General features: G+C 40.4%; 1 protein-coding gene across 2 annotated transcripts in view; it reads right to left on the bottom strand.

Moving 5' to 3' along the window:
• Window positions 1–17464, bottom strand: part of Arhgap18 (Rho GTPase activating protein 18) — a 258522-nt gene extending 241058 nt beyond the window's left edge. The window contains exon 1 of one of the 2 annotated variants that reach the window (XM_029482498.2): window positions 17045–17464. In XM_029482498.2, the coding sequence (XP_029338358.1) occupies window positions 17045–17163 (119 nt within the window). In that variant the 5' untranslated portion in view covers window positions 17164–17464. The remainder of the gene's footprint in view (window positions 1–17044) is intronic. The other variant, XM_029482496.2, reaches the window with a different exon arrangement.
• Window positions 17465–19385: the final 1921 nt, after the last annotated feature.

The raw sequence follows: 19385 nt of genomic DNA, 5'->3' as shown, positions 1-19385 counted from the left end.
AATGGATGGATGATAGATTAGATATTCAAGCCCCCTTCATCATAGAACTGAGAGGAGTTAAGTGAGAGAAGCCAAACAGCATCAAATAGTAGTCAGTTAGCATGTGATAGGTAAAGTCTCAAATCTTGCTTTGAAACTATTGGCTCACCCTTACTTTGAGTTTTATGGCTTCCCTGTGCAGCTGTGATTCTGAAAGACAACTCTTCCCATAGTTCCTTCCTGACGCCATCGTTCTTCTACACTAGAAAGCTCTTAAAGCTACACTAGAAACTGCAGATCTGGCTTATTAAAGGACAGAGCTCAGACTGATCCTTCTAACCTTAACGGCCATTCTTTCTATGGTATACCATATGAGACATATGGTATATGAAGCAAAATTATATGGGTCTGGTCAAATTAAGGCATCAAACAGAAACACTCAGTCCTTAACTCAGCTACACAATAGTCTTCCTTAGCCTTTAGCTTTTTGTTTTCTACTTTTTATCTTTTCACTCCACTTGCTTCCCTAGAGTCTAAGTCTCAAAAGAGGCAAGGACGATAGAGTAAAGAAATTAAAATTATATGACAACAAGGTGGTTCAGAGAGGAGAGGGGTTTGCCACCAAGCCTGAAGGCCTGAGTTTGATTCCCAGCTTCTATGTGTTGGATAAAGAGAACCAACTTCGAGTTGTCCTCTGAGGTTTTACACTTGTGCCCTGACACTTGCATGCCTCCGATCCCACACACAAATGATTACATAATAACTATAAGAGAATGTTTAAAATTAAAATTATATGTAATAGTTGATATAAAAATAAATCGCCACAATCGGCCAGTTTCACAGCCTAGAAACAAAGCCTCCTATTTTTTTTTTTGTTTGTTTCATCTCTGCACATGGAGTTTGGGAGAATTTTGACTCTACTTTTTGTGTAATGTCAGAAGTCTATATTACTGATAATAAATATATTGTCATCCAAAATAGCATAGAAATTCATTTTGTAGAGCTCACAGGACTCTTATTTTTTTCATACATTCAATTTACTATAATTTTGCTACAGCTATGGCCAGAGTTATTGAATAGGCATGATGCCAGGAGCTCTCTTTTTTTTGGCTAATCTTCAGAAAAAAGAAAAAAAGAAAAAAAAAGAGAAAGAAAGAATTGGCTATTTTCTCAAATTTATCAAAGTTCCATTCCAAATTGGAAATAAAACACAGTTTCATATTGGAGAAATAGAAGGTCAGATGTTTCTGACATTGGTTATTAGTCTGAATTCAACGAGACACATAGAAAATAAATTCTACAGCTGTTTGAAAGGAGGGTTGCATGTGGTTTATAAATTTCACTGTCTCTTTTGTTCTCACCGCCATCTCGTGGCCATTGGGGGAATATTTCACTAAATTTTTCCTGTGGAATCCTGGCTAGGAAAATGGAAGCCTGATTTCACAAAGAACAAACCTAATTCAATGCTCTGCCTTTGTTCTTTCCCATGAAGTGAAGTCCCTGCTTTCTGGCAGTGATACTCAGATAATTACTAATAGATCAGGTACTTGACTTTGTTCTGGGACATGGCGGGACAGTCTTGTTTTTTCTATTGATGTCTACTGCTCCTCATTACCAATGAAGGATTTCAGCAGAACAAAACCGAGGAACATGAAATATTCACTTAAAAAATTAAGTAATGGGGGCCCAGAGAATTGGCTCAGTGGATAAAGAAACTTGCTGTGCAAGAATAAAGACCTGAACTGAGGTCCCAGCACCTGTGAGAAAGCCAGGCATGGTGGCGCATGCCTGGAATTCAATCGATATGGATGCCAGAGACAGGAGGCTGGCTAGGGCTTCTGGTCTGCTGGCCTAGCAGTGTGGGACACTGTCTCAGGGGTAATACAGAGCAGGAGATGTAAGACTAAATCTAAAGTAGCATAGCATCTGATATCTTTCTGTGGCTTCTGTATATGTACCCAGATATACACATATACATAACTCCACCTCCACAGACACACGCGTGCACATGCACTCACACAGGCGCACACACACACACACACACACACACACACGTAGTAATATAGTTTTGGTTAGTTAGACCAATAACTGAGAATTTTGGGAATGTATATACTTCATTCAACTGCAGTTCATCGTCTATAAAGTAGGTATAATATCAGTCAGCTATACATCATGGCTACCTCTGAGAGCTGTCATGGGAAACGCTTTTGAGAGAATACTAAGTCCTTAACGGAGCTCATGATCTATGATGGCGTTATTGAGCAACAGCCACCTCTAACACAGAAGTATTATGACCCTCCTGGACAACTTAAACATGGGCTGTTAACTAACGCTTGCAGCATTGCTCGCTTATAGCTCTTCCCCTGGGTTAATGCAGTAGTATAGTGTCATGGGCAAGAGCATTGGGCATTTAAGCAAGTGTGGACTCAGTCCATCATTCTTCACACTTACTGGCTAAGTGTCTTCAGGCTTTATATGTAAAATTCTATGAAGACATTTCAACATCCCTCCAATAGGTTTATTAACCAGCATTGCTTTATCTTATGAGTGTATTGACGCATATACCTCACCTACCATGCACAGTATCTCAGCTACCATATATAGAACATCCTAAGTATTAGCGATAAGCTTAAGTCAAACAATAAAATGTCATTTACTTGGTACATGTACTAATACTGTTCCTGAACCAATATTTAACAAAATCTAAATTCCATAAAAGTCTGCTACAGTAGAAAGGTTGAGTTGCGTATTCACAAATAGCTAGAAAAATGTGTTAGCGTGTTCTACCATATTATTCTAAGAACTTTGATTCTTTTTTTTTTTTTTTGAGACAGGATCTCATCCTGCAACCTAGATTCACCTAAGATTTGAGATCCTCCTGCCTTGCCTTCCTGAGTAGTTGAAATACAGGAACACATTGCCATACCAGATCAACTATTGCCTGTTTGAAAAATCTTCAAGTCTTTGGATTTAAAAATAATCATTTCCTTTATCCTTGCCGTCTACTCCCTACCATGCTTGCACTTACTCTTATTCCCATCACAGTCTGGAAGGCAGGAGAGCATGACCTCCTCCTCCTGCATCTTATTGGCCACCTGAATGCACAATGCAATATAGATATCTACATATGATACAATGTAGCCACCTACACGTAACAGAGCTGTCTAAGCGTGACACAATGTAGCTGTCTACGCACAATACAATGTAGCTGTCAACACACAACACAATGTAGCCCCAGTCTGGACATAGTACAATGTAGCTGTCTATATATGATACAAAGTAGAATTTCTACATATTATTGAAGTCTTAGAGGATTAAGTTCACAGAGCTAGTGTTCCTGGGCAAGGCAAGGAACAGGTTTTAGTTCCAGCAATGCAGCTTTGTAGAACTCTGGTCTAGCATGCACACAAAAACTGCCCCCATGTAGACAAAACTTCAGGAATGATACAACAATGAGGAGAAGCTGCAGCTCTTCTTACAAGCCATTAAAATGGGATCCCACGTGGAAGGGAAGCAATCCATCTTCTAGAGCAAACTGTTTAACTGTACTCATTTGTGTTTCTTAGATGCAAATCGCAGTGACTGTATCAGATAGTCTAAGATGTAAGCCTACTGTTCTTACTCTATAATGTGAATGGGAAATAGAGACATTTGCTAAGCATTTGCTTTAATTTGTTTGAACTGCCTATTATAATTATAAACTAGGTGGATTAGAAATAAAACTCATTGTTTAACAAGATCAGGGATATGGGACCATGAAAGGCAGCGTGTTGAGCCTTGTAGTTTCTACTGGTTCTGTGGAGCAAGCTTCGCGTAACCAAGACAGGCTGCCTTTCACAGTCCCACACAGGGAGACTGGCTAGATGCCTTGTGAAGGTCCACTGTCTAGTTCAAAAATATACTCTTGTTCTATGTCTTCATACAGGAAAATCTAGGTAATTCTTTGTGATGGATTATGAGGCCATTTGCTGTAAGGTTGTTTTGAGGTTGTTTATTTTTTAAAATGGGTTCCCATGACAAAACACCTCCTAGAGGTGACTTAAGTGAGAACATATTTACTTTGGCTTACAGTTTTAGTCTATCACAGCAGGGAACATTGTAGAGTGGCTTTTTCTGTAGAGGAAGGAGAATGAGGTAGTGGCTGTTTACATAGCAACAGGCAGGAAGACACAGTACCTTTACCAGCCACCCCCAATGACCCACCTAGTCCTTATTCTCTAAAGATCCCACAGCCCCAGCCTCTGCTGTAGCTTAAATATATGGGCTCATACATTTGAACCCTTGATCCCCAGCTAGTGGCCACAGTGGGAAAGTTAGTGGATATTTCAGAGATGGAGCTTGGTTGCAAGAAGTGGGCCACTACAGGCAGGTCTTGGGGTTTTGCGGCCTAGCCTCATTTCCTGTTTATACTCTGCTTCCTACATGCAGGTGGACTAGGAGCAGCCAGCCTTCCACTCCTGTCAACATGCCTCCCTTCCATAATAGACTGTCCTGTCCTATGTGAGCCAAATAACCCTTTTGTCTTTAAGCTGCTTCTAGTCAGTTACTAGCCTCTCCCCACCCAATAAGCACCAATTCAAGTACTCAAAGTGTGGAAAGTTTCATACTTAAACCAAGAGAGGCCTGGGATCTAACCTCTGTATTCACAACCCTGTAAGTGTGTGCATGTGTGTGCACATATGTGTGTGACATACATGTTATGTGTGGTCATATATATGTGAGCACTCACGTTCTTGAGCATAACTGTATGTATGTATATAGCATAGCATCAGGGTTAGAGGGCAATCACCTTAGGGATTGGTCTTCAATTTCCACCTTGTTTGACACAGTCTCTCTTTTGTTCACCACTGCATAAATCAGACCAGCTGCCCCAAGAGCTCCTGGGTATCCTCCTGTTTCCATCTCCTATCTCTCCAACAAAGCACTGGGACTCCAGATGCATATCACCATGCCCAGCTCTACACAGGCTCCGAGGATTCGCCTCAGGTCCCTGTGCTTGTACAAGTACTTTTCCATAGACTCATCTCCTTGGCCACATTCTCCATTTTTAATTTTTTTATTTTTGTTTACATTTTACTTTCATATGATGGATGTGAGTTGGCTATGCCATAGCATGAACATGGAGATCAGACGTCAACACACAGGAGTCACTTCTCTCCTTCTACCATGTGGACCCCAGGGATTAACAGATTGCCAGGCTTGGCACACAGTGTTTTTACCCACTTAACCATTTAGCCAGCCCCTATCTTCTGATTTTTAATTGACAAAGTACGATACACTTATCATTTATACCTTGTTTCAAACTATATGTACATTACAGAATATCTGATTAAGTTCATCAATATATGCATTAGTTTTAACTTACCTTGTGGTGAGAATATTTAAAATTATTGTTAGTTTTAATACATTATACTTAACTATAGTCGTCATCATGTACAATGACCTCTTTAACTTATCCTTAAAGTAAATTCTATATTTCTCAGCTGCCATATCACTAACCCATGCTCTTTCCCAAATTTTGCCGACTCACAAGTACCATGAATCCTCTCTGCTTCTCTGGATTTGGCTTTTTTTCAATCCCATTAAAGATCGCATGACATTTTGTGTTTCTATGCTTGGCTTATCTTAGCATCCTTTTAGGTTCCTCTATTCTGTTGCTAGTAGTAGAATTTTCTTATTTGAGGCCACATAGTATTGTGCAGAACATGTAGTATTATTCTTTGTCCCACTGGTAAGCATGTTGCCTGACTCCATTTCTTGGCTATCATGAATAATTCTACCATGAACATGGAAATATAGATTTTTTTTTTTTTTTTACATCCTGGCTGCACAATCTTCTGATATATTCCCAGTGATGGAACTGCCAGACCATACGGGTTTTGGTTTTCTGTTTTGTTTTTTTGTTTTTTTGTTTTTTTGTTTTTTTGTTTTTTTGGTTTTTTTGGTTTTTTTGGTTTTTTTGTTTTTTGGTTTTTTGGTTTTTTGGTTTTTTGGTTTTTTGGTTTTTTGGTTTTTTGGTTTTTTGGTTTTTTGGTTTTCTGGTTTTTTGGTTTTTTGGTTTTTTGGTTTTTTGGTTTTTGGTTTTTGGTTTTTGGTGGTGGGGGTGGAGACAGGGTTTCTCTGTTTAGCCCTGGCTGTCTTAGAACTCACTTTGTAGACCAGGCTGGCCTCAAACTCAGAAATCTGCCTGACTTTGCCTCCGGTAGTTTAAGCCAAGGAACCTCTATGTGTTTTCCATAATAGCTGTACTAAATTACACTTCTCTCATGATATGTTTATTTATTATGTTATCTTTCTCTTTATCTATCAAAACTCAGATTCTGTGAAGTCAGGAATTGCTTTTGTCTTTTAATTTCTGTTATTACTGGTATTTAGACTGTTTAGCTACCCAATATGTATATACTAGGGTCTAGGAACATAGCCATCGCTTTGTGGGTAACATTTGACTGTTCCTCTCTTTGCAGCTAGGCATTGACCTTTCTGTCTATCCACTGTGGCCAATCTTCTTGTCCCTCATTTTGAAGTCTTCACAATAGTAGACAATGATTTTGGTATTATCCGTTAGCTCCTTTCTTCTGAGCTCTGCAGACACATGCCCTCTGAGCATGTGACCTTCCCTCTAGGCAAGACTCATTTCAGGACAGCTCTGCATCTTTTGAAATTTCTTTCTCATGTGTCTACTCATTGATGAGATGTTCTCATTTAGAATGTCAGCTTTTTGAATTTCCATCATTCCCAGAGTCACACGTTTCATTCTGTACTGTCACTTCCATCTCTTAAGCAAGCTAGTATCACGAGATGCATATGATCTACACTTCTGTAATAATCCTTGCTTTCTGAAGGATGACATCACCATCATTACATACTATGAGAGATCAAACCACAACTTCAATTTACTTCAGACACCCCCTCTCCAAACACACACCTTTTGTTTTGGTCATATTCATGCCAAGGTTGTACCAAAAAGGCAGCAGGCTGACCATCTGGGGCTTCATATAATTTATATTCTCTAGTTAGTTCAGCTGGGAAACATGAAGGGAACAGTAGCTGGCAATAGGTCAGTACTTTATACCATGACCTGGTTTGTAAGACCAAGCATCAACAAGTCTGTCTATAAGACAAGATACACATAGCTATTGTTGGACAGTGTCAGCCTTGCCTACATCTTCACACAGACCCACCTCACACATGAATGGATTGTACTTGTTGGTAGTGTGACTGTTCCTATTTTATCCTATGTTTCACTTGGTGTCATTATAAGCCCATCCCCCACCACCCTGCAACAACCTAGGCAAATCTCTTGTCAAATCAAAACTCATGCATAGCTGGGCACAGAGCTTCAGACTTTACAGCAGATCTTTACAAAGGAAGATGAAAAACTCATACACAGTCATACCCCCAACTAAAGAGTCTCTTAATACAGAGTTTTGGGCTCTAGTTTCAAGAAATTCTGACTTAGAGGTAGGGTAAAGTACTCTCTCTCTCTCTCTCTCTCTCTCTGTCTGTGTGTGTGTATGTGTGTGTGGCGGGGGGGAATGACAGAGATTGAGATTTTTCTATCCATCTAATATCTAGGAAATGTACTTATATTTCTTAAAATTTATTTGGTCTCAGTACTTCAAAACATTCAATCATTCCTTCATTATGTCGGGACTCATCAGAATTCATCTTAGAATGCAGTGACCTAAACCATCTACCTATAACAAATGCAAAAACAATGGTAGATATTTCATTTTGCTCTCAGTAAAAGAAAGGTTAATTCATTCGTCCAAAAGGCACTATGCTGAAATTCTACAGAGAACTAAAGATAAATACAATACAGTCTGTGTGGGGAAAAAACAACCCTATGAGTTATGGACATTAGTAAAAATAAATATGCAGAGTTCCTTGTAAAGAGGGTAGTAAGAATTCTGAAAGCAAGAGCGAAACACAAAAACAAATGCTGACTACATCTATACAGAGGGGAAACTTGTTCCTATCCAATGGCCTAAAAATACCTCCTACAAGCAGAGTAAAAACCAAAAGTCACTTAATTTTGTCCTTGAAATAAAGAGGGTCCCCAGAGCCACATCTTTATTACTGGCCTAGCCCATAAAAGGAATCTAGAAATTCTTGACTGAGGAAATCAACTCTTCTAACAGGTAAATAGTGATAATTTAATCACAGGATACTAATGATCCTAGGAAACACTTTAATTAGTTCTTCCAGTTGAGTAATTCACTGAATCTTGTACTTCTAGATGGGTGTGCTTAAGAGTTCACCAACATGGCCAGGCAGGGGACATGTATCTTTAATCTCAGCACTTGGGAGGCAATGGCAGATAGATCTCTATAAGTCCAGCCTGACCTATATAATTAGATCTAGGCCAGCCAAGGCTACCTAGTAATACTAGGTCTCAAAACAAAACCAAAAAAAAAAAAAAAAATCACATTAACAACAAAAACAACAACAAAAACTTATAACCAGACTCAGAGAGTAACAATAGTGAGTTGACATTCTCTTGCTCTGAGAGTGACTATGGCTTTCCCAAAGAAGCAAATGCAGTAGTGTCCAAGTCCCAGCTAGATGGGAAGGCTGAGGCAGGTAGATTTCCACAATGCATGAGACTATGACTAATCCAGGCAGCATAGAGATGTCACAGCCCCTTCCCCCAGAGAAATCCCTTAGGAGGAAAAGCCCTGCTTGTACAGCAAAACAAGGCAAGCACAAGCTGCAATCATGGACTGGAAAGGAACAAATTTTCCCTCAAATGCGTCTGAACACCCTTTCTAATCCTAATGAAACGTCTAAGAAAACATGGAAATTCTTACTGAAACCAGCCAGGTCAAAACCTGAATTAATCCAAATGCCTTTAATACACAAACCCATCCAATCTCTAGATCACTGTTTTTGTTCAGGCATCTGTCAAGCTTATGTCCCTACACATCAGTAACTCTGAGTCATAATATAGAATTGTATACCTTAGGGAGTTGGTGCTTGTTTTAATTTTTTGTTGCTACTTATAATGCTTTGAAGTAGACTATTATGCCAGAAAACAAATAAGGAAAAACAATAATGAAAAAAAGAAATGTAGATGTACCAGCTCATTGGTTCATTGGTAGCCATCTTAGTGACCCAAATGAAAGCCACTTACAAAACTCCCAAGTTTTATTTATAAGGAACAATAATTTCTGTCATGCTTGGGCTTACATATACACATACACACAGAAACATTTAAAGGTCTTTTTTTTTTTTTTTTTTTTCTTAAAGGGGAGTGATAGAGTGTGCCGACTCTGTGGTAGGGGCAGGAAAGTAATCTCCAAGCAAAAATGCACCCAGAGCTCAGGGCCTCTAACTATCTAGCGAATGGGCGTGTCCTTCTCTCAGCAGTGTAGGAAGAACCAGGAAAGAGTCCCTATGTGCTGTTTCTACTTCCAGCAGCCCATTGGTGTCGTGAGCCCCACGGAAGAGTGGCAATTGGGAGCCAGCCAATGCTCCCTTCAAAAGAAAGGCTTACTTCCTTTCCAGGAAAGGGGAAAATAAAATTTCACGCATGGAATGACAACCATTGATGTATCCCTATAAAATCCACTATGAATGGCAAGACTTCTTGTGGAACTGGACACGGTATACCTTTCAACCCAGCAGCCACACTAAAAACACCAGCCCAGTTTTAAGTTGTTCCTAAAACTACGAATGTAATAAAAATCGCTACCAGACTGTCACTTTGAACCTAGAGTAAAAACATCTCAAATGTACCTTAGTCAAAGCCCACATAAAAAGACAGTCCAAAAAGAAAGACAGCCAAAATTTAACAGTGGTTCTCAACCCGTGGGTCAGGACCCCTTTGGCAATCCTGTATTTCCAAAGGTATTTATATTATGTTAACAGTAACAAAATTATAGCTATGAAGTATCAACAAAATAATTTTGGTTGGAGGTGAGCACAACATGAGGAACTGTATTATACAGTTACAGCACTAGGAAGGTTGTGGACCAATGCTCCAGGATCCTTCTCTTTAAAATGCAGAACCCCCAATGGAACTTCGGATTTGGAAAGTTCCAGGTGAGGCCTAAGATTATGCTTAGAAAACGTTTTAAACTCCACAGGTGATTCTGAAACACAGCATAGATCTCAGAGCCACTGTTCTAAACTAATGCTTCTGAGAATAACACCCCAAGGCAAGCAAGCGCCAGGTGAGAACAGGCTCAAAATGCAAAGTAGAGCCATCTCTCAGATCTAGTAAGTTAAGGATTCTTGGGACCCTAGAGGACAAAGGGTGAGCTCCAGGTGAAGGAGCTAGCTACATAATTGCTAAAGCAAAGCTCTCAAGAGTTTCCATGGCTTTCTGTATTCACAGTAGCATTGACCTCAGCATTATCACTCCATAAAAGGGCCTGGCAGCTGCCTGTTGCTGCTATCCCAATCTCAGCTTGCAGCTCCTTCTCGGGTCACAGCAAAGGACAACAAACTTTAGCTACCAGGTCAGCACGTTCTTCTTTGCAGGTCATATGGCCTCTGTCACAAACACTCACGTATCCTATACGATGCAGAATGTGAACAAAAACAGCTTGCTCTGATAACACTTTATTTACAAAAACAGGTTATCAGACCAGATTTCGCCCAGAGCTATAATTTAGCCAACTCTTAAATTTAAAAAAAAAAAAAGGATGCAGCAAAGCTCAAGACAGACAAAAACAGAATAAACCACACAGGTCACACTGAGAAATGTGCACCTTCTGGTAAGCACAAACCTCCCCAGTCTGGAAGCTGCTCAAAGACAGACTCTAAAGAAAAAAAAGTGCTCAATGTCCTTTGTCCACCTGCCACTTTTTCAGCAATTAATATCGGTTAGGTCCATCCATATGCACAGAGTCAAACATCAAAGGAGAAGCCATACTGATGGCAGTCTGATAAAAGACAATACTTTAAGCATCCAGAAACAATGCTTTAATATGGATCACATTATCCTACAAGCGAGGACATGGTGAGGCTAAGCATTATAGTCACAAAAGGATGACATCTGTCCAAGAAATGAATCAATCACTGGGTAGAATAATGCTGCATGCAGCTAAAAGTTAAATATATACATTTATTTATATAGAAAACATTATTTAATGTAAATATAAAATGTTATATTAAATATATAAATATTTTAGTAGATATTTAATAATTTAATTATATATTTACTATAATATAATTTGCTATATATTATATGCTCATATAAATATACATATTTATATATAAATTCACAATATAAATCTACATATTTTATATAGAAAATATAATATAAACCTATATGATATATATATAATATATATTTAACTTTTATCTATTTATATATTCTAGCTGGAATGAATATACAGACACACACACACACACATTCTGGAGGGAATAGCAGGTACAGTAGCTTAAAGCTCAATATTGAGAACATCAAGAAAGAACTCACAAAATAGTACGAGGGGAAAGGAGACAGAAAATGAGGATAAGCCAAGAATGACCATGTATTTTTGAGTAGTTTTGAGTAGTCTAGATATGTGGTATTGAACAGGCTAACACTACCAAGACCAATCTTAAAGAGCACAACAATTTGGGTATTGTATTCCTTTTGTCACGGTGACCAATAGCCTGAAAAGAAGCAACTTAACAGTGGAAGGGTTAATTTTGGCTCATGGTTCTGAGGGTACAGTCTATCATGGTGTGGTTGATGGCCATAAGATCATGGTGGCTTGGACTCCTTAGATCTTGCAGAATAGGAAACAAAGACCTGGGCCAGATGTGGAGGAGTTCAAACCCTCTTCTAGCTACATTCCAAACTCAGATGTTACACAACCTCCCCAAACAGTGCTGCCAGCTGGGGAACAATTATTCTCACACCTAAGCCTGTGGAAGCTTTCATATGCAAATGTCAGCAGGAACTACTACAGGACAGTGCTTAACAGAGCCAGGACTCAAGAGTTCATTGAACCAAAGCCACAGCTTATAGAAGGATAGGGAGAAGCATTTGTGTGTGGCTTTTCTTTATTTGCACAGATACTCTTTCTTTGAGGAAGTGCTAAAGAACTTTCTTCCTTTTCATTTGAAAGGCTTATAAAAAATAAGACTCCTGACTGAGTGGAAGGCTTAGCTCAAAGAACCACGAGTTCAAGGCCACACTCCAAAAAAATAAATGAAAGGGGGCTGGGGAGGTTAAAACTCCCAAGTCAGGGAATACAATATGAAGAACAGCTTAAATTTACATCCTGTCATGGATGAGGTTTGGATTTTAGATGTTTGGAAACAAAACACTGCAGCCTCATTCCATAAAATAAGAAAAGCCATTCTAGCTTGAAAATACAAACTGCTGTTATTTTTAAGTGCCAGTCAAGGCATGATGCGCACATACCCATGGCACATAGGTTTTGATCACACAGCTTCCTATCCCTCCTACTCTGCCCTTACTCATTCCGTGTGGCAGCCACAGCACTTTCAAATGCCAGATCCTCCAATAAATTCCACTTTGCTTTAACAATCCAGTCTCCTCCCCCTTCCCTGAGGCTCCTTGCTACTTTCTTGGCTTCTGCAGTTGCTTCAGGTTATATATTCAAGTCTAGAGACCAGGAGCCAAGTTTCTCAAGTCTAGAGACCAGGAACCGAGTTCCTCAAGTCTAGAGACCAGGAACCGAGTTCCTCAAGTCTAGAGACCAGGAACCGAGTTCCTCAAGTCTAGAGACCAGGAACCGAATTCCTCAAGACAGAACAAGCTGCATTTGTCTTCTGGGTCTGAGTTACCACACTCAAGAGTATTTTCTAATTCTACGCATTTACCTGTGAGTTTCATTTATTCGCATACGAAAGGAAGCTACGCCCATGGAATCTTAACTGTATGGTTGCCTAAATAAGACCTGAAGAATGTGGTCACCAAGTGACATGCCACTACACCTGGGGGAAACTTCACAAGGTTCCTCTCCTAGATAATGAACTACAGGCAGTCAATGGCTGCCAAATGAGGGAGATTCCATTTTTTTCCGTCAGGGACAAGCTCCCTTGATAGGATATCAAATCTCAAGTACAAACACACACAAGCAATACTAGATGGGTGCCATAGGTGGTATGTATGTATATGTATACATAAAAAGAGGGAGTGGGGGGATATAAAGAGGAGTTTCGGTGGAGAGGAGGATAAAAACTATGTAAACACAGTAATCAGATACTAAACTCTCAAAAGAATTTTAAAATTTAAATTAAAATAGAAATTTAGTTTCTACAGAAAGCCCATGACTAACCTGGTCTCCTACATCTTCAGCCCATGCACATGAAGGTCCCTACCTCCTTAGCCCTGCTTACTGACACTCCTTATTTTTGACACACACATTATGACCACACGTTATTCTCCAATGAACTCCACTGTGTGTGTGTAACAAAGCATTTCTGTAACAAAGGCAAAGAAAGCAAACCAACAAAAACCACAGGAATATGTTCCCTGATTTTAACCCTGCTCCCAGATCAACCCCAGCTCCCGCCATGCATAGGGGTAGGTGTGGGGTCCTGCAAACCTGCCTAAAGTTCTTTACTTTAGGCTCTAAGAAAGTTCAAATATTCAGATTCTGAGTGAACTGGATGTTTGAAGGATGCTAGGCATGACCTATGCCTATCCTCCTTTGTTGGCCTACTTGACCAAAACCATGCACACAGAAGCAGGACCAGGCTTTCTCAAAGCTCAGCCTGTGCCTTTATTCTCAGACTATCTCCAGCAGGGGCAACCTGAACATCCTGGCTAAAGCTAACACCACTTTTGAGGATAAAGTACACTCCCTGGCAAACTTAGACACGAGTATATCAATACTAGAATTAATTTAATTGGATACTTAGGATTTTTGCCTAGATCCCAGTTAATATTTTTCTCAACCTGGACAGGGACCATTGTCCTTTGATACATTGCTAAAATGAAAGCGATGGGTAAACTAAGCAAAAATCAAAAAATGAAGCAGCTGAGAACCGGGACTAAAATCTTGCATGTTACACAAATATAATTGATTAGCTCTTTGAAACTGACTGAAACCGTCTGCTGGGGGGGGGGGGGGTGGTGAAGGATGGATACCTCATTAGTGAAATAAAACCACTCTTATCCCTGAAGACTTCCAATGAACTTCTTGGCTATTTCCTAGTACAGGATTTGAGAATGAGCAGGCCACAGCTAATCTTGGCCCTCATGCTAAACACTAGCTGAGTTCGTCTCAAAAAATGGTAGACTCTTGTTCTTTTACTAAACTAAGTTCTTCTAAAAAGTAGTAGAGGCAGGAATGCATCCCCATACAATGAGGAACAAGAAAGCTATGTGTTTAGCTGTGTTAGAACTCGATACCTAAGCCGGGCGTGGTGGCGCATGCCTTTAATCCCAGCACTCGGGAGGCAGAGGCAGGCGGATTTCTGAGTTCGAGGCCAGCCTGGTCTACAAAGTGAGTTCCAGGACAGCCAGAGCTATACAGAGAAACCCTGTCTCGAAAAACCAAAAAAAAAAAAAAAAAAAAAAAAAAAAAAAAAAAAAAGAACTCGATACCTATCTAATCCCATTGAATTACTAAGAGAAAATGAAATTTTCTAGCATTTCTAGCATGTGATCCACAGCTTAGCTCACCATACAAAACCTCATTACCTCCTTCCTGTATGGTTTTAGAGACACACTATTGGTGCCTAGTGAAGATGGACCTCAATGAAAGAGGAGGACCCCCCCACACACACACACACACACACATTCACCCTTGACTGGTCTCACAGTCCTTAAAATAGAAGCACAGAGACAGCACTGAATAGCTTGCCTCTTCCTCCGGAGTCAAAAGATGGTGAAGGAGAGGAGAGCCAGAAGCACTGTCTGTCCTGACCATTCAAATATGCAAATGACTTTGTTCTCTTCTTCCTTTTGAGGAAGCTATCCAGTTGATTGCATATGAGATTTTTAACAAGAGAGCACTTAAAAAGTCCAACTATACTCAAGACAGTTAATGTTCAGTTAGGACTTATACACATACTTTCCAAAAGCCATTGTCCCATAGAGAGCAAGAACCAGCCAAGAAAAAGGTCTGGGAGATGGTTTTTATTTTATGATTGTTCTTTTTTCAAGATCTCAAGTTATTGGGAGCTTCTGACAAGGGTACAGCTTGTATTAACTACACAGAGACTTGTAAATGAAGGAGACCTTGGAGATCTTCAGCGAGAGTCGATCTAAGACCTGTCCTTTACAGGGAACCCCTGGTAGTTTTTGTAGGCTCATGGGTAAGCAGAGAGCTCAGAGTAGGGTTGCTGCTAATGATATTACCTGTGTATTTATACCACCACCACCACCACAATTATAACAGCAACAATGATAATGATTAGCCACAACAACAAAAGGAAAGCATAGGTCTCCTCCAGGGAAATCAAGCTGTAAAAAGGAGTCTTTCTTTTGCACAAAAAAAATCTTTTAATTCACTGCAGTTAGAATCTTCTACTTCAGAACAAACTAGAAACAGGGAATTTCAACTCTCTCAATTGAAGCAAGGTGCTCAAGTTTGTGCCTCTCACTCCATTTCATCTAGAGGTTACAATGTGTTTCGCAGCTTCCATCATTATCTTTAATTGGCCCCTTTCAAGGCTGGGACACACAGTTCTGGCCTTTCCCACCTGCCTTAATTTCGTGTGTCAGGTCCATGTTCACAACTTGTATAGATCTGCTGTGGCGGACGGCAGGTTGTTACGCGGGAACATCAATTCCAAAATAAGGCAGTGTTAAAGCGATAGCTGATTAATCAGCCAAGACTGGTAGTGTCACCTGTTTATTGTTAAATGTACCCACAGAGGAACGTATCACAAGCAGTAGCTGACATTTTAATAAAGACTTTAAAAGTCTTGTCCACAAAGTTCATCTTTCCAACAATTAACAGCTGGGCATCATGCACCCCCCACGCCGTTTTCTTCCTCATCTTTTCATGTTTTCTCTGTGTTTGCACTGTTTTAGCTTTGATACAGGGGGAAATCAATCCTTCAATATCTAAGGGAAATAAATTACTATTTTGTGTAAGCTATTAATGTGTATTATTTTAGTAAGGATAAAAGATATCTAATACCAAAATAGGACAAAGGCATCTTCCTGCCCCACTGACTAAGTCAACGATGGTCAGGTAAGGCTCAGAAGCTATAGCCATTTCATTTGCTTGCAGTGCTTCCTTCTTTAAAATATCCAGGCAATGTGATAGCAACGGAAGTTGTCGCTGCAATTAAATGGCCATTTGGGTGCCTTTTCTTTTGAAATGTGTGTTTAATTTGATTCAACTGCTTCTGGTTTAAGTTCTAAAAGCTCACCACACTCCTGCTTGCTTTACATGAAGAACCATCTGGAAGTCTGATTCCAGAGTTTCCAATACACACACACACACACACACACACACACACACACACACACACGCACCCTTACCTACCTAACTGCATTTGGAAAACGGCTCTTTTCAGCTGATGTCTCTGAAGATATCCGGTCTTGCCCAACATTCTGTACAAAGTTATGTGCTTATTTCTCAAAAATAAATACTGGACACCTCTCGACAGCAATACAAACACCAGGTGAACACGGTGTGCACACAGCCAGCTGCATAAGTTGATGCTACATAAGTTAATGTTTAGGTATTAGCGTCAGCTGTACTCTTTTTGGCTGACAGGGTAATTTTTTTTGAAGTTTTAGGGTTTTTATGTTTTATTTTTAATCAGTTTACTTATAGTCCAAGTTCTTTTACTTAATGGGGAAAAAAGCAGGGAGCTTCATTTCTAAATATAATAAATTACCTTTAACCTGATCTTGCCAATGGAAAGTTAAATGGCAGGGTTAAGGCAAAATTATACCAAGGTGGCCAGTTTTGGAGTCCAAAGAGATAGAAGTCAGAGGGAATAAGAATGCTGTGTTTAATCTGTCAGATTTTTTTTTTTAATCAATCCCCCAAGAGATCCCTTCCCCAGTCTCCTTTAAGAAGAAACTATTAACGCTGCGGTGAAGATCTCAATAGATAAAAGCTCTTTAACCATCCCTCTGAGATCTGACAACCCTCTAAGTTAACGAAACCGGCAGAGACGCTCCCCTTACCTGCCGTAAAAGCAATGCACAAACCAAGTCATTGCTGCAACTACTTCCTCAGGTCCAGAGCGGGGGTACCTCAGAGTCCCAAGAAATGGGGAAACGTGATCACGAGAAAACATGGTCATGAGAGGTCCGTGACAGTCGCTTTCCTCCAGGCGCTATAACCCCTTCTCTGTGCCTCTCACCGGCCCCCTCAGGTGAGCCGAGATCCCGAGCCTGTTATTTCTGCTCCATCAGCAGGGCAGCTGTTTTAAGGACTGTGCGGGCCTGTGGGCACCAGAGGAGGAAGACCCGTTAGCAGGCAGCCTCCGCAAGTTTCAGCTGGTGCATGCCCGCGACCCCTGGCTGCTCAGCTGCTGCTGCAGAGGAGGATCCAAAGCTGATCCTGATGCAGTGATCAGCTTTCCGGCAAGGAGCAGCAGCTGCGCACAAGCCCGCTGCCTTCAGGTCTAGTGCTAGCTGCTGTGCCAAACGAAGCTCTCAGCGTGCACAAAAAGAGGCCGTCTACTGAGCATGCTCAGACCCTAGCTGTCTCTCCAGGGCCTGTCAACTCTTGACATCTCTAAATATGAAAAAGGGATATTGAGGAAGCTGTGTAAGATGAGATTCGGAGGAGGCAATTTTAAGTTTGGGCATGACCTCCTTCCTCACCCCTACGCTGTAAAAAGAAAAAAAAAAAAGCACTGTTGTGGATTTGACAATTCTTTTGACAGGTTGACAGGACCATTTTGGAAGCTATCAATAGCTTTTAATCTCAACTGTCCCTGTGCAATTAAACAGTCCCTGGGGTCAAGCACCCCTGGCTTAGGCAGTGAAACCCATTACTATCATTGATGGCTTAGGTATAGAATTGCCTATATTAGAAAGATTAAGCAATGAGCCACAAAATTATTGATCTCTGTGTATAATATGCTGCCTAGACTAATTTCTCAATGCAATGTTCTATAAAGTGATTTGCAATGTTAGAGGGAAATGTTAATCCATATATTATGTTAATATATAGATTAATCTGCATATTATAATAGCATACATTTTGAAACTTCAGTCTTACCCTCAGTGTCAGCAGAGAACATCTAATAATTCCGAATTATGAACACAAATATTTCCTCAAGACTTGATAAATGGCAAGAAATCTCCTAGTGTCCCTGTGAGGCTCAACTCTTGGCTTGGTAGGTTAATCTGAACATTACATTACCTGGGAAGCCAGTGTTTTTTAATTTCCTGTAAACAAAGATCCCGATTCTTGTCCTTCTGTGGGGCTAGTCAAGTATTTAAAAAATAATAATACACTGTAGGTTTCCATCATAAGAAAATTGACTTGTCAATACTGTCTGCATTTTGATGTTTTGTGTGTTCCTTCTCCTTCTCTCCCCCTTCCCTCTTCCTCTTCTATCCTCTCAACCCTGCTGATCCTTTCTCTACATCCTTCTACCTCCCCCTAGGAATTCCAAGTGTCTTCTAAGATCAGAGAGCCCTGTCTGGCTACCCACCCTGTGAGGCCCCAGGGTTCACTTTATCACTCCAGCTTTAGAATCATCTCTAGTCGATTCTGTCTGACTACCAACTGTGAAGTGTTCCCTACTGCTGTGGAACATGCTGGGCATTTGCATCTGTATGATTGTAGACATCTGTCCCATTGCTATCATGTGCTTCAAGAATAAATGGAGGCACAAGAAGGAATCCTCCTACTGGGGTGGCCACTGGAGAAATTGATGGAGTTCATTCATTTATACATGTTTCCTGGAGGAGATGATTCCGGAAACAGAAAGCTCTTTCCCAGAATCGAGCAATGCAAAAATCCCATAGTGAGAAGGGAAGGGTATAGGCTGGTTTGTGCAGACTTAACAAGATTAGATGACTAGGGTAGAGACAGTTTGTGTTTGTGTGTGTGTGTGTGTGTGTGCATTTGGAGACTAGAGCACAGCCTTTAGAAATGCCATGCTTCTTTTTTGAGACAGAGTTTCTCATTAGCTTGGAGCTCACCCACCAGGCTAGATGAGCCAGCAAGCCCCCCTACCCTTGTCTGCCTCCCAACACTGGGAGAATGATTAGTCACCATTCCTGGACTTGTGTTTGTTACTTGTATGCTCTATTTTGTTTCTCGTGTATTCTAGGATGAACTCAGGTCCTCGTGTTTCTGAGGTGAGCACCTTACACACTGAACTATCTCCCCACTTCAGTTCTGCTTACTGTCTCCTCACCCCAACCTTGTTATGTGATTTTTTTTTTTTTAATCCCAACAGGAATGAAGCAGAAATCAAGATTCACCTGCTACTGCTCCAGGCCCCGGGCTCATTATCTCAGCCTCAGTGCAGAGACTCTTCACCTCTTCTCCCTTATTTATTTC

Source organism: Mus caroli, unplaced genomic scaffold (assembly GCF_978045245.1).
Source record: "Mus caroli unplaced genomic scaffold, Mus_caroli_1 scaffold_9, whole genome shotgun sequence".
NCBI lineage: Eukaryota > Metazoa > Chordata > Mammalia > Rodentia > Muridae > Mus > Mus caroli.
This window is presented reverse-complemented; position numbering and strand designations above follow the sequence as displayed.